This window comes from Hyposmocoma kahamanoa, unplaced genomic scaffold (genome assembly GCF_003589595.1).
Source record: "Hyposmocoma kahamanoa isolate Upper Pololo Valley unplaced genomic scaffold, ASM358959v1 84, whole genome shotgun sequence".
NCBI classification, from domain to species: Eukaryota; Metazoa; Arthropoda; class Insecta; order Lepidoptera; family Cosmopterigidae; genus Hyposmocoma; species Hyposmocoma kahamanoa.
In genome coordinates, this window is record NW_020654229.1 from 6,436,909 (window position 1) to 6,453,562 (window position 16,654).

The 16,654-nt window shown below is 34.9% G+C and overlaps 1 protein-coding gene across 1 annotated transcript in view; it reads right to left on the reverse strand.

Annotated features, from left to right (window-relative positions):
* Window positions 1–12,281, reverse strand: part of LOC113234533 (zinc finger protein 600-like) — a 23,499-nt gene extending 11,218 nt beyond the window's left edge. The window contains exons 1-9 of the mRNA XM_026469877.1: window positions 12,090–12,281; window positions 9,723–9,871; window positions 9,317–9,502; window positions 8,675–8,802; window positions 6,358–6,479; window positions 4,938–5,029; window positions 3,798–3,946; window positions 2,548–2,640; window positions 1,883–2,024 (exon numbers count right to left, since the gene is read on the reverse strand). Of these exons, the coding sequence (XP_026325662.1) occupies window positions 1,883–2,024; window positions 2,548–2,640; window positions 3,798–3,946; window positions 4,938–5,029; window positions 6,358–6,479; window positions 8,675–8,802; window positions 9,317–9,502; window positions 9,723–9,871; window positions 12,090–12,249 (1,221 nt within the window). The 5' untranslated portion in view covers window positions 12,250–12,281. The remainder of the gene's footprint in view (window positions 1–1,882; window positions 2,025–2,547; window positions 2,641–3,797; window positions 3,947–4,937; window positions 5,030–6,357; window positions 6,480–8,674; window positions 8,803–9,316; window positions 9,503–9,722; window positions 9,872–12,089) is intronic.
* Window positions 12,282–16,654: the final 4,373 nt, after the last annotated feature.

Sequence of the window (16,654 nt, forward strand, 5' to 3'; positions counted from 1 at the left end):
GCAGCAAAAATTATATATATATATATATATATATATATATATATATAAATGTCTGTAGGTGAAAGGTAAATAAACTTAAGAGCCAAGTAGTAATTTTTACGACAAAACGTTTTACAGAGAACGAGACTCGTAATTAAAAGTCAAACAACATAATATATCAAATAAAAAAATTATGACGATAGGATTTACTCTGGTATATAACCAGCTCGATGAATTTAATGTCTTTTACCACTGCGTGCTTTTTAGCATTCTAAAGCAATGTTATAAAAAAAAAACATTTAAATTCCAAAATATGTACGATTTTATCTCTCACCTACAGATATGTACTTCAAGTACATACGATCTTACATACTTACAGTCGTCGAGTTACGGACACAAGCCCGCTACACAATGCTTCTTTTTAAATAAAAAAGTAAGTGCGCATTTGGCTTCCATCTCACCTGATGAACGTTACGATGAGATCAACCATCGAGCCATCTCAGATCCCAGATGGAGCCGTCCCATCAACAGGTCAACCGTGACCATGGGACCTGTAAAGGGCCCGAAACGTCGGTTTGTTTAAAAAAACAAATATACGCGATACGCACCGCACAGATTTGAAAGTCGAATTAGCTTGCCATTATGAATGCGGCTTTAGGAACTTATCTCTAACCAATCACGTGCGCCTGTGTTTTCTCAGTACAAGGTCGCTAACATGAATAAGACTATAGATTATTTAAAAAAAGTTTACTTACTGGCAATTACAATGTATTTTAAAACTTCTCCACAACTTCATTTGCATGATGCTTGGCAGATCAAAGTAAACTACTTGAATTCAAGCCAAAAAATTAGAGGATAATTGCTATTCTCTGGTCTGGCATATTACATTAGACCAACTAATTAAACTTGATCTTTTTTACACTGATATGCAGGATCATCGAGTATACCAGAAATAGAGACGATATGTCATTTAATTTGTTTGAAAACTATTCTGCCAAATCATTACAATGACAACTGCGCTCCGATTGGCCAGCCCGAATTCGAAACAATTGACGAGTATCGTCAATTGTTTCACTTCAAATTGACCAGTTTAACTTAAGCTTTGCTATAATGGACGAAAATTGAAAAATTACATATTTAATAGGAAATGAAACTATTTTTCCGGATTTAAATCGCGTATATTTGTTTTTTCAAACAAACCGACGTTTCGGACCCTTTACAGGTCCCATGATCACGGTTGACTGAGGTGGTACAGTCTTCAACCAGTTATGTGTAATATTGATGCAAACCACCCTATTTTTCACTATAGTTACAATAGTTATTAATTAAATACCTTATTTTTAATTTTACAAAGAAAACATTCCAATTTACGCTACATTAAATGTTACAAATTATGTTATTGAATGAATTTTAATTAAGTTTAATTTATTATTATCTAATAGAAATTAGAATAAACTAAAACATATTAATTAGTACTGCATACATATTTAATATTTAATTACCGATGAAATGTGATTCCGTTTGTTTTGTAATTAGAAGTTTTGCTGTTTTTCCCACACTACCTTCTTAGAACAGCCCACATTCTTAGAGATATTATCTTTATTACAATAAATACAGAATATTTTTGGAATATACGGAGACATACACACAGGTCAGTTATTGGCGCTGTGCTATTTCAGCTTTCTAATTTGCGATTTCGGCGCAAACGAGGGTTGATATTTAAAAGTGATATAAGACCCATACTTGCTTGACGAGTTGCCAGGGATGGATGGCTCTTATTTCGACTCGACGTGCAGAATCAACCAAAGCCATTTGAGGTAGTATAGACTCTTTAATACCTTTTAAGTAACGTAGTATCTTAAATTAAGGCAACACCATGACATTGTACATTAATATTACTTACCGCATAGCCATGCTTCGCAATCTGATGTCGGTACAAGTTGAAGTTGGACTCATAGGATTCGCCGCATAAGTTGCAATGCACGTTGAAATGTTGCGTGAAGTGATATAAATACATGTGTTTGTATCCTCCGTATGTTTTCACTCTGAAACAATTTGTGGTTTACTTGTGACCGTGAATGTACGGTAGGCATCTCAAAAGAAAATCATCAAGATGGTTTTAAAAGTCTGAGGCATAACAATGGGGTCGTAACTGCCACCGTGGCCGAACGGTTACCATACTAAACTGCCACGCAGAGGTCGCGAGTTCAATCAGGGTGAGTTTTGGATGTAATATGTGGTTGTCTATGTGTGTGTCCATGGCACCCGCGATACAGGGTTTCCCTAGTGCTAGGCTATGTGTTTGTGCGTTATTGTTATAAGATTATTGTAATCAATAGATAACACGCTGTTTCAAACAGTAAAACATAGCAAATTAATTATTTTTTCATAACAGATCAGAATGGGGTGCTTTGCATCAATGTTAGACCCAACTGAATAGGGACCAATAACATCTCAGTCTAGTGCATCGAGTATTTATACTGTACAGGGAAACATAGAAATGGACATATAAACGTACATACACCTGAAAAACATAACCCTCCCGCAGTCGGGTAAAAAACGACTTACTTGACCACCTTATTGCAGAATCTGCATGTCATATGTTTGCTGGCCTTGTCTACTTTACAGATGTTGTGTTTCATATGATAGACAACTTGCTGCCTGCAATCACAGATTACTTAATAGCCTACTTACTAAATCTGACTAATGGAACTAAGCACGCGCTCAGAGAGGTAATAATAATGTTGCCCGCCGAGTGTAGTTGAGCGGAGACGAATGCTCATAAATGAAAGAGTTGTATGAGCGCTTGTGCCGACGTCGATACACTTATCGCATAATCTTTAGCGAGTTACGAGCCCTGTTGCAATGTCGGATTAATCAATTACAAGTATGGCATTTTTTCGTTATTATATACATTTTAATTTATTATCAGTCAATTACACAGGTACTAAACAAACAATTATTACAACATTTAAAAACCACTAAGGTGTGAGTCAATGCCGAATGTTGTCTACATCATATATAAGCGCGCATTTGACCTGTGGAAAGTGACGATGGAACATGCACTTTTAAATAATGCCTATTCACTCTCGCCTTGAAAAGGCCTAATTTATAACGTTCAGGGAATAAGTCTGCAGGCAGGGAATTCCTTCTCATAGCCGTTTGACGGTAACCTATGAGCAGTCCGAAATTACATTTTCCAGAAATAACGTTTGCTTGAATTTTCATAACCTCGAAAGTAATTTTGAGAGGAAAATGTTTTTTCTTTTAAACCCAACTTAACCTAACCTTTTTTTTTATTACCGTGAGGAAAATGCGTTACGCATTCCCCGCCACTGGGAGACGGCGGGGATATGTGGGACTCTCCTGGGGACTATGTCGGTCCCCAAGAGCATACCCACTAAAAACCTCACGATGTACCTGCGCGCACCTGGCGCCGGGGCCGCGAGGTCCTTTTCAGATGCTACCGCGACTCCGGTGGTGCCGGTCCGCCTTTGGGCCTACCCCTACATCATCCCCCCCTTCATCATGGGGGGCGACCTGCACAGAGTTGCCCCGGAACATTTGGGGCACCGGCGGCGGAGGCCTGTACAATGCAGGGGCAGGGTCTCCCAATCCTGCACCCTGCTGGCCTCCGTTGATGAGCCATACTTTATATGAGGGAGGCGGGCAAGCTCTTCGAGCGAGTCCTCGCTGCAAGAGCAGCACGATGGGCCGATACTCTGACGGGGACTCAATCGGACGCCCTTCCTTCGCGTATCTGGATGTTTTTTCAAATAGATGGCGTTAATAGGAAATTTGCGAAATATTAATCTTACCAGTTCATAAAACTGTCACTACACGAGTTGCAAGTGTACGAATATAGGTGCCATTGCTTCATATGGGTGGACAGTTTGTTGCGCTTGGTGAACATCAAGTGACATATGTCACATTCGAACATTTGTTTCTGCTGTGTTGCATTCTGTGGCTGAAAAAGAGATAAGAATAAATGACACTTTCTCTCTCTCTTATGCGTAGGCCACACCGCGAACGAAGCTAAGCTAACTTAGCTCAACTCACGTAGCAGGGGGATCTTTTCATACTTCGGTTCACACCGCTAACGAAGTCAAATTAACTTAGCTTACGTAGCCGAGGCATCTTTTCATACTTCGGTTCACACCGCGAACTAAGCTAACCGAGCTAACTTCTTTTTGTTTCACTTATTTTCGAAAACAAAATTACTTACATTGGTTCTTAAATCTAACCTACTCACTGCAATCCCTTTAATAGGTTTATATGTAGGTGGCTTCAGTTATGTCGTCTGTCATCTTTGAATATTGAATAACAAATGAATGCGGCATAGTTTATTTTATTTATTTATTTATTTTGTAGATAAGGTCCATCAAGAGTAGTATACATATAGTTGTTGCCGATAGTTTTAACGATAAATTGTGAAAGAAGATGATATTTTGCCAAAAATGGCTGAATGGCGAAAGTACGTTCTAATGATTACTATTGCTTTCTTTATTCTTATTTTGACAGTTGGCCTACTAGTATCGAAATCAATTTTATTCATATACATTTTAACAAGAATAGGTGGATTTGATTATCTATAATGAATTAAAATGAGAAACTTTAAAATATGTTTCCTCTTTGTATTTTTCATAAACATCTAAATACAGTGTATATGTATGAACTTTCAAAAATTGACAATTCACATGAACTTCTGCTCAGTAATTGGATGAATATTGGATCGAGGATGATTCAAATGAAACAAAATCGGTTAATTATTCCATAAGCGCGACCAATATTCAGTCGATAGTTGATAGAATATTTATCGGCTGCAATCACTAGCTGCTCGCAAGCGGGCAACACTATTGGGCAATGAAGTGTCAATGTACTCTGTCTTCAAAAGCATTCCATCCAGATTATTTACAAACTGTTCCATAAAAACTATTACGAAAGTAAAGAATACTTACGGATAAGTGCAGACTTAGATGTGCTGTTAATTCTTTGATTTTCTGAAAGCCAATGTTGCATTGGGTACATTTTACAATTGTTTCCTTGAGACCTAGCAAAATTGTCATCATTTGTCATTAATGGTGTTCGATAAGGTAATAAGGCATAATGACGATGAAGTGAGTTAATACCATTTCTAAATGGTATTAACTCACTCTCTTCCCTCCAAATCTTTTCCCCAACTTTTTGGCTAACCGCCTAGTTAGGCAAGATAAATAAAAATTTAAGAATAAGAATAGTTTATTGCGTAAGCACCGAGACAAACATCTTAAAATTAAAATACAATATTATAAACTTGAAACTAAAATAAAGTTAATACATAATAAAAACATAAAAAATTATAGTAATAAATGCGTGTCGCGGCACACGCAAACTGCCTGCCTAGCCTGTAGCGCTGGTTTTCAGCAATCCCGATGTGAGTGAAGCACTCAACGCTCAACGTCGTAAAATATACTTGAAAACACGTATTTTTCATATTAACTTAACACAAAAAGCTACAAGGAAAAAAGTTATAACATCGTTATATAGAGAATAATTTAAGTAATTTCTTTATATTAAATATTTATTGAATTGATATTAAATTTTTTCGAATTTTCGACGACTTTTTAGTCGTAGTGCCATCTATGAGAGTTTTATCACCCAGTTAGATATTTTTACAGTTACCAGTTCTGGCGAGAGATGTCGCTATTCACTGTATTTTAAATTTTTATTGAATTGATATTCAATTTTTTTTGTGAAATTACTCCACTAGTTTGTTATATTTATTAATACAAAGATCGAACACTCAGAAAAAATCTATATAATTTTTCAGGATGAAGATAAAAATGTGGCGTAAAATGTAATAATCGCAATAATGTTTGTAGTTAGCATTTTAAATAGTTAAATTATACCTCTTTCAGACTTACTATATTTCTTTAATAATTTGAGCAAGACCTTTATAAGTTTTTCTTCAAGTTAAGTTTTTTCTTAAGTATTCTTCTTCACTCTTCTTCTTTCAAGGCGACGACATACATATAGTGTAATTAAGTTTTTTTTGTTTCAAATGCGGTAGCACCCCCTCATCAACGCCCCCCAATTGCTTCCGAGGCCCCCACCCGTAGCTCAGTTAGTAAGAACAATACTACGTTGAGCATGGTCGTGGGTTCAAGTTTCATCGGATCGAGAAACAAATTATTTTAATGAACAATTGCCCTCCTACTCGTTTATTAGGTCTTTAATTACAAATAACTTCTAGATTTAGTACCTCACGTTGGTTCTGACTGAAAACCAGCGCCTTAGGGAACTTAGGCATATGCTGAGTCAACGCTATTTCACTGCCATGACAAAAAATGTTTTATTTCTCCTGTTATATTCAATCTGTATTTTTGTATAAAAACTCACCCGTGTACTTGTCCATAGTGTGATACATAGCTTCGTTGCAAAGCGGCAATCTTATAAAGGCGTTATTAAGTATCATTTTCCCATGTTTCAGGTGACTCTCAAAGCAGTACACTATATCGTAACTGAAAATAATGTACTTTATAAACACAGTCAGGAGCATACGTCAGCTCAGCCTTTGAAACAATCATTAAAACAATCAATGCAAAAGAACTTTATCTACTAAAAGATAAGGTTATATTTAAATAATCATCACTAATTACAGATTGCTTGCTAAAACAGGTTTCTTATTAAAATCGACCCCTCGTAGGTAAAGTAACGTATATCGAAATTGCCAAGTTTACAGGGGAGCGTTTTAATGAATTCCTGAATTCACTGAAATAAGTATAACACGTGAGTGCAGCATCTCTCTCAGTTTTATTTGGCAAAGCTCGTTATTCACATAGACTGTTATAAAATCCTAGATATCGGTTAGATGATCTATTAGATGATCACTCTATGTGAGTAATGAGCATTGCCGAATAAAACCGAGAATTTTCAAACGCTCACCTGTAAACTTGGCAATTTCGACATACGATACTTTACATAGGGGGGGTCGAAATGTGATAATCATTTAGTGGATGGTTGGTTGATTTTACATTTCTGTAGATTTTGTAAACTTCAGTTGAAAAAGATTTTTTATTTATTACAGTTAGATTTAATCAATCTTAACTATAAAATTTTCAAATTTTCAGCTATTTCAGCTTCGTATGAAAGCATTTTGTTTAATTTCGATTTCTTTCAATAAAATTGGGGTGCACGTGTCCATGTTTAAAATATGTTAATTTATAGTCTGTCTTTTTTGAAAACGGAGTAAAATGACAGTTTATTTCGCAAAAGTGTTGCCCGCTTGTGAGCAGCTAGTGATTGCAGTCGATAAATATTCTATCTTAAAAAACGAATGTTGTGAGGAAACGTTCAGGTGCAGACTGAAGAACCTTTTATTGGAAAAACCCCTTTACTCAGTAACAGAGTACACTCAAAGTACTTAATAAAAAATTAAATTATTATATTCATTAATGAATTTGACATTTCACCGTATTATTATACTGTAATATATATTTATTAGTTATTAAAAATCCATATTGACATTTCCTGTATACACTTGACATTGTTAGTTTCATTCAATTATTTATTAGTTTAATTAATTATGTTGATCTTGTACATGTGCACCATTGTGTACTTGTGATTGACTATTATATAATTATTTCTTCATTATTTTGTAAACTGACGCTCACTTTTCGAAGAGTAGTATAAAATGACATGTAACTGTATTTGTATGAAATTTGTAATGTTGAGATAAATAAACTAAAAAAAACTATTGGTCACGCTTATGGAATATAATTTAGGAAATGGTAATATTAATATGCTCCGGAATCTTATTGTGAAAACGTAAACGTTTCCTCATAAAAGAATCGTTTACTTTAGTTCATCGAGTATTTAACCAAAAATAGAGACGCAATGTCATTTCATTTGTTTGAAAACTTTTCTGCCATATCATTACTGTGACAACTGCGCTCCGATTGGCCAGCCCGAGTTCGAAACAATTGACGGGTGTCGTCGATGGGCGTCGTCAACTGTTTCACTTCAAATCGACCAGTTAATTTGAGCTTTGCTATAATAGACGAAAATTGCAAAATTACATATTTAATATTTAACTACCGGTGAAATGTGATACCATTTGTTTTGTAATTAGATGTTTTGCTGTTTTTCCCACACCACCGAATAGAACGGCACGGCATTGTTAGACATATTATCTTTATTACAATAAACACAGAATAATTTTTGGAATATACGGAGACGTACACACAGGGCAGTAGTTGGCCTGTCTATATTTCAGTGCAAATGAGAGTTGATATTTATAAGAGCTGTATCGCTAATGTGTTACCAGGAATACATGGCCCTTATTTCGTCTCTATTTCTGGTTACATACTCGATGACATGTGTACTTGTGACACACTATTATATAATTATTTCTCATTATTTTGTAAACTGACGCTTACTTTTCGAAGTGTAGTATAAAATGACATGTAAATGTATTTGTATAAAATTTGTAACGTTGAGAGAAATAAACTAAAAAAAACTATTGGTCACGCTTATGGAATATAATTTAGGAAATGGTAATATTAATATATGCTCCGGAATCTTATTGTGAAAACGTAAACGTTTCCCCACAAAAGAATCGTTTACCTTAATTAAACGAAATCGTGGTACCATTTTTTTTTTTAATTCATTGTCACTTTTTTGTTCAGCTAATTGCGCCGGCGTGTGTGGTACTTACTAGGTATCGCACTTCTTCCCGCATGTGTTGCATACATATTCATACCAATGCATCTTGGCAGAGTGGGCGGTCAACTGTGCCTCCGTTTCATACCGACGCTTGCATATTGCACAAATGTGTTTTTTACTCTGAAAATTGAGGTTGTTACAATAACATGAGAAAAAGCAACTCTAAAACATTTTACATCACAAAACAACAAAATTTTCAGGAATGTGACACGGGGTTAGTGTACTTGGGGGCAAATGTAGCAGTTTTAAATTATTGGGGCAAGTATATCATTCAAATATTTCGTAACAAGAGTGTAGTGTGAGCGCGCTATACTCACGCCATTTGTATTTGTTCCTAATTATTATTATTTGCAATTTTAATATTAACTTTAACAATAATTAATTGCTGCACCCCATAGGGGTATGTATGTACTTATTAATCTTTATACCTACATTGTTTGCAAATAAATAAATATTTCACACTTTAACAGCATATGTATAATAAATATTCGTTTATAAAAATATATTATTTTTAGGATTGGCATAAATGTGTATTGTATATTTATGCCTAATAGTATAATTAAAAACACAAGGAGCTGTACTGCTACTAATTATCAGGCATGGGGCTACCACCGCAATTAGATAAAAGACTTACCTGGGACTTATAAGTTTCGAGATGAATAACCAGATCCTCGAGCGAGCGAAATGACGTACAGAGGCAAATGGCGCACTTGAAAGGCGCTCGCACGAAGTCTGGAGTTTGCAGCTTCGCGTTGAACTTCTCTTTTTGTTCTTCGATAGTAAGTAAACGTATTCGACTGTTGCACATAGCCTTAGATAACTGTAAAAAAGGTAATTTTTATCGCGCCGCACACAGGATAACTTCAACAAGATTTTTCTGACGATATTCCATAGCAAGTTGATTGAAAAAATGTTGTTATGAGAAATGATGATAAAAATAATGATAACTTTTATATAAAAAAAAACAATAAGGAACCTCCTCCTTTTTTTAAGTTCGGTTCGAAAGCTTGATGTGTTTTGAAGACTGAACAAATACGTACCAAAGTAGCATGTTTAGAATAGTTTATAGTTTTCATTCTCGTCTGCACTTGGAGTTTTTTAAGATTAGGTTTTTTTCTCTTCGGCGAAGGAGCCCTGGGGGGCAGATCTGGCAGACTTTCGATTTCCGAATCTTGTTTTTCTTCAAGACCTGGAAACAAATGAATAAAGGTACGGTTCATTCGATAAAACATCAAATGATTTTTGGTCCCGACATCGTCCAACCGAATATGACATAAAAAGACATTTGACATGTTCTTCCGTGATATAGAGCCGGGTACTCATTAGCTGGCTTTATATAGACACTCTATCACACGTGTAAAGATGTTCGAAGGATCACTACAGAGTGCTAAAAAAAACGACCTCAAAAGTCACTCATCCCGTAGTTTGCAACCTTTAGAGGTGGAATATTTCCTTCTAATTTGAAAGGGACCATTCCGAGGTACCTTCTTTCCAACAAAAAAGAATCTTCAAAATCGGTTCATAAATCTTATTATCGCGTAACATATATCCAAAAAGAAAGAAAAACATACTGTCGAATTGAGAACGTCCTCCTATTTTTGAAGTCGGTTAAAAAGGGAACGATCATCATCCATCGCGCACTCCAACACGCGCCAGTTTCACGCGGTCATCTTGCGCCATTAGCCTTTACACGGACGCTCTTTTTGTTGTCACAAAACGAATACGAGCATTCGTGCGCGAAAGAACGTTAGCTTAATTTTTTATTTATTTATTTAGTCATTTATTTCAGGCCACATGACCCATATAATATATACCTTAAGGACTAACAGACATGCAACAAAATATCGCACTGCTATAGTGTTGTAACTCAAAAGATGTGAATTTCGAGATTCTGTCATTAATGAACGTAAAATTTGATTCTCTATACGCCAATAAAATCGTCGTTACAATATTGTAAGGAACAATCCAAATATATCTACTTAACTCAAAATGAGACACATTTGTGAGCTAGATCTGGCAAAAAAAATCATTATTAAAAAAATATGAAATTATTGTTCCCCTTTTATTCTTAATTGTATTTGCAAGTAGCAAATTGTTTAGCTGTCTGTATATAAACTGTAACATATACATAAATTTTAATGATCTTTCAAGGGAAGTGAGTAATTCGTTTTTTATAGATTCTCAGAAAATACACTTTTTCAGTTAATACACCATTGTGTTAACTTATTAGTTTATTGGCGCTTCTTATTCTTAAGTGGACTGTATACACTTCTATTCTTAATTGAACACCTTATCATAACAATCGTGATCTATGTCAATCTGACTTAGTTCCGTAATTATAAGTCACAAATTTGAATGAAATCGAATCAACAATTCTTACAAGATTCTCCTATACATATGCCGATACGGCGTCTCCCACACCGTACTGGCCCTATCAATGCGCCGCGCACGCCGCCCGGCCAATCATAGCCCCTGAATTATGTAATTCTACTCATATTTGTTCTGATCGGCCAGTGAACCTGAAGAAAAACCGTTTTTTATCCAAAAGTATGAAAATAAAAAATGTGACAATTGCATTTTTTACTACATGTCCTCTTTTATTGTATTATTATTATTTATTATTCTAATATTATTCTTCATACATAAATTGATCAAAATAAATGGGCAACACTCATAGTGTTGTCAATTTGTGGCGAATTCCCCAAATTGCGGGGAATTTCAACTCGATTGGTCATTTTGTGGGATTGACGCTATGTGGGGAAAATGCGGGGATTCTAACATTTTACCTTTTTTTTAATCTATGGATAGCTGTTGCATCGCTACTTTGGTGATTACTGATAAAAACACTACTTATTTATTATCTAAGAGTGATATCGATATTTTTTTCACATCGAACATATCCCTTATATAGCAACATTTACATAGAATTATTAGCAAGCCGCTTATATAAAATTATTTGGTAGGATTTGAATGAAGGAAACGAAGACACAGAAAATTTTAATGACATTACAAGTGTGGGTAACACCTGTAACAGTAGTAACACCACAAATTAAGATGAAATTTTTGTTATAATTATCATGGTAATTGAATTTAATATATACAATTCTTAAAACAAAAGTTAGTGTCTTATATTATTTTGTTTTATTCCAGTTATTCCATTTTACTTTTTCGGAAAAAACAAACTAAATTTAGAAAAAAAACCAGGGCGCTGTGTTTTTTTCCTACTTACAACTAGCCAGGGGTGTACCAAAACGCGTTCTATCTATCTAGTTATCTATATATTTATATACAGTAATAATATTTTTTTTCACTAAATTAGAGGAGAAAATTAAGGTATTTTGATATTCTTATGTGTTCGTGTAGTTAAAAGAGCTTTAAGGAGTAGCATGTACTTTACCTTCACTTACCTTTGAAAACATCCTCCAAATCAATTTCTTGTTCATCCACAAAATCTCTATCATCACAATTGTCTTGAAATTCATTTAAACATTTCTGTATTTCCCTTTCCCTTGTTTCTTCCTCGTCTTCACATTTAACACTCTTTCTATCACTTTCCGCTCTTTCCATTTCTTTTCTCGTCCTTTCACTTTCCTTTTTCTGCCGTTCTCTTTCTTTTTCTTCTAAATCTCTTTCTATTTCTTCATAGTTTGCTGGTTTTATATCGACCAGAGTAACACTTTGATTACAAAAGTTTTGACTTGTATATGTTTTTAGGTTATAGTTCACATTATTGGCACTGTTCAGATCGGGTGTTAATTGTGATTGTATTTCAATTTTATATTGACAATCTTTATTGTTTTTATCGTAAAACATTTTGAGTTTGAAATCTTTGATCTCAGTTATTCTTTCTTGAATTTTACTTTCATTAGGAATTGATGATTCATTCTGTAAGAAAACGACGTTTGTAAAGTGCCAATGTGCAAAAATAATAATGCAGAAATTAAAAAAAATGCTGAATAATCTTACAATGTGTTGATTTACATTCTCGCCATATTTACAGAGGTCATTCTATATACGAAAGTGAACCCAAATCATTAAAAGAATTTCGTAAATTCCCATTTTTTATTTAATTGCGGTAAATAAATTTGATCCAAAGGTCATTGACTTGCACGGTACTTGCAAACATTTTGAACAATGACCTTAAATGCATAGAAACGCATTTTAGATCTATTTGGTGGTGGGGTGCGGGTAGCGACAGAGCGGGGGTGTCGTATCGAGCGCGCGATTGGTAGATCAGTGGTGATCAATGGTAGAGCTTGCTTCCCGTACTGCGTCTACGTCACGCTGACATCTCACATGCATTGTATTCTAGTCTGTCACGAAATGCCACGTGGTTTGGTATGTAAACGAGAGTTAGTAGTGCAAAAAAGAACTGCCATGTGAACCTGGTGGCGGTGGCGGCATCAAGTACAAATGCATTACAGATGCAGTACATGCATGATGTAAAAAGTTTAGTTACGCGGAGGATACGAGTGTCGAAGTTTCTGCTTTCAAAGTTGTGGAGTCTAATGTTGGAACAAAGCTCACGTGCGAATCTCTGTGAAGATAGGTACTTCTAGCAATACTTCCATGTAAACTAAATTAGGTAAGTACCAAATTTAAGTTACAAAAAAACTTTATTCAGTCAACTTTTCTAATTAATGTAAATAAATAGTAAATTATAAAAATACTAGTACACAATCATAATTTAAAATATAGGTAAATAAGCGATCGAGAAAGATTACGTATCGCTCGATGAAGCGGGTGGCGGGGTCATTGCCCTTGCGTGGTGCATATGACTCCGAGACAATTTTGAAAAACTTTACTATATACAATTAGCCAGAATAATGAACAGAATATTTTTTTTTAATATTTTTAGATGATTTAGCATTATTTCTATTGTTAATTTCTTAAATATGGCGAGAATGCAAATCAACACACTGTATATAAACTACACTACATTCCTTCGGAACCTATTCTTTAAATGGTACTATAAAGAACGCAATTATTGTATGTACATTGAGGCTATTAACAAAAATTAATAATTAAATATTTTTTGTAAGTGGTTAGTCATAATGTTATTTTTAAATTAATAAATAAATTAATACAAGCCTTGGAAATAGTATCTTGAACAATTTCGTCCTGCTTTATCCCTTCAATCTCCGGAGAAACCAAATCGAATATTTTAGCGTTAGTCACGTATGGTGCGTAGGTCGATACGAGGTTGGTCTTCACGCGGTCCACTTCCAGAATATCATTATAGGTAATCTGTGAAGGTACAAGAACATTTGAAAACCTTTAAAGAAACCGTGTACTCAAAAAGGTCAATAGAATTACAATTGTATGCGATAAAGAATACAAGAACACTTATTCGAGAACTTTGAACTTATTTATGTAGGCTTTGGAATATTTATGTGCGTGCGCGCTCGCTGTCGCCGCGGTTGAGCAAGTGTGTCGGTTCGCTCCGTCCCCCCCGTCGCACCGTGCGCTGCCCTCGCTATTGGCGGAGATACAATCTGTATGCTAACAACTCGTTGAGCCCAATTTAGTGATCCCAAACAAGATGTGACAACCCTAATAATCTCAGTACAGAGTATTAAAAATACCGACCTCGAAAGTTCGTGGATTACATCTACTTGCCAAGTTTTGTTGAAATCGGTTACCGGAAAGCGCGGGAAACCAAATTCATCCCCTAGTTTGCCACCCTTCGTGGTGGAATATTTTCTACAGATTTAAATGGGACCACTACTGAGGTACCCTCTTTCCAACAAAAAAGAATCCACATAATTGGTTCACAAATGCCGGCCGGAGTTATCGCGTAACACATAGGTATACAAAAAAAACAGTTGAATTGAGAACCTTCTTCTTTTTTGAAGTCGGTTAAAAAGACATTTTCGTTTTCATACATTGAAAATATTTAAGACCACTTTTCGTTATATTGGAGCGGTGACATAGGTTTAAAACTATTAAACTGCGTCAATTTCAATAATATTTGACAGTTTGCAGAAAGAAAAACAGCACTTCATTTTTATGTAAGGGATGGCTTCTATCAGCGTCCGATTTAAAAGCGCCCTGAGTTACGAATTTACATTTTAATCCATCTGTCTTTGTTGAAGATGGAGTAAAATGATATTTGTAGGGTTGCCAGTTTTCATAAAATTTTTAATAGTTATGTAGTTGTTGTCGATAGTGTTGCAGCGCTCTCCATGGACGTGATATAATACCAAGTTGATAGAAAATATTACTCTATTTTCCGTAACTGATCACATGTTCCTCAACAATGTAATACATCCACTTTATGTAAGTAATTTACTCGTCTAGCCTTTCGGACTCCTGCACACCGGCCGATTCCGCGACCCCGTCCCTCCACTCAACCCTACTTTTTAGTAGCAAGGTGGGATGTGGCGGAAACGGCCGCCGATTGGCTGATGAGAAAATTAAGTAAAAATGAATACTCTTTATATTCAAATACTTAAAATTATAAGTGTGAATAATTATTTTAACGATCTACAATAAAACTTATTTGGTTGTAAACCTTTCCTTCGAATTAAACTGATATTGCAATTTAACATTAGGCAATTATGAATAGCGCCATCTATTTGTCACCAATATTCTATACAATACAATGCCATCTAGTGGTCACATTCGATACTATTTATTATGTGCTAGGAATCAGTTATTACATTAATTTACTATATATGAATACATTTCATCAATCTACAATAAAACTATTCTACAGTTGTTTCATCGATAGATTGTGAAAGAAAATTTTTGCAAAAAAAAAAAATGAAGCATTATGAATGTTTACTAATTGCGTTATTGCCTTCTTTATTCTTTCTTTGACAGTTGGCCTACCAGTATCGAGATCGATTTTATTCATATACATTTTAACAAGAATACGTGGATTTGATTATCCATATTGAATTAAGATGATTCAAATGAAACAAGTTCGGCTATTTATTCCATAAACGTGACCAATATTCACGCGATAGTCGATAGAATATTTATCGACTGCAATCATAGCTGCTCGCAAGAGGGCAGCACTTTAACGCGATGAACCGTCATTTTACTCTTCTTCAAAAAGACAGACTAAAAGGCAAATATGCGGACATTCAGCCTCAAATTCCCACAGTCCCTGGGTTTTTCAAACTCCATTCAGCCAATAAAAAAACTACATCAAGAATATGCCGCCTTCGTTTGGGTCACGCGTGAGAGTACACGTTCATCTGACTAAAATAAGGATTAGGGATAACTCATTGTGTGAGTGTGGTTTAGACGAAAGAAACGTGGACCATATATTCTTTGATTGTACTAAATTACGATATTCCCTGTATGACATTCTATTCCTCGTCCTACTTCCATTAAATGCCTTTTGTCTCTGTCCTCTCACTCAAAAATTTATCATATTCTCTGTGAATTTATACCTACATGTGAATCATATTAAATTGAAAATATTGTTCGTATATTAACACTATTCTTCGACCCCTCCTACGTAAAGTATCGTATGTCGAAATTGCCAAGTTTACAGTGGCGCGTTTTAAAGTTTTGAATTGACTGAAATGGGCATAACACGTAGATAGATAGATAGATAACACGTTTATTCAGCACAAATACAAACAGAAACAAAACATTTACAATCACTTCACAGAGTATAACATAAAAGCACATAGAACATTAATTATTAATTTTATACACATTTATACAAAACACATATTGCGAGACAAAACAAATACTGTGAGAAAAACAAACAAATACTATAACAACAATTTATAATACAATTTTAAAATACTTATGACTACAGTTTGTGCTGAAATGGCCCTGACTCAGCATAAATACTGTAGACCAAGAAAAGGCAAACAGTGCTGATTTTCTGCCAGTACCATATGGTGAGCGATCGCAGCCCAGTAAGCCATGCCACCAAAGTGCATCACACGCAAATATATATACCTAACTCTAAATACTATATATATATGTATATCAAGCAAGAGTGTAA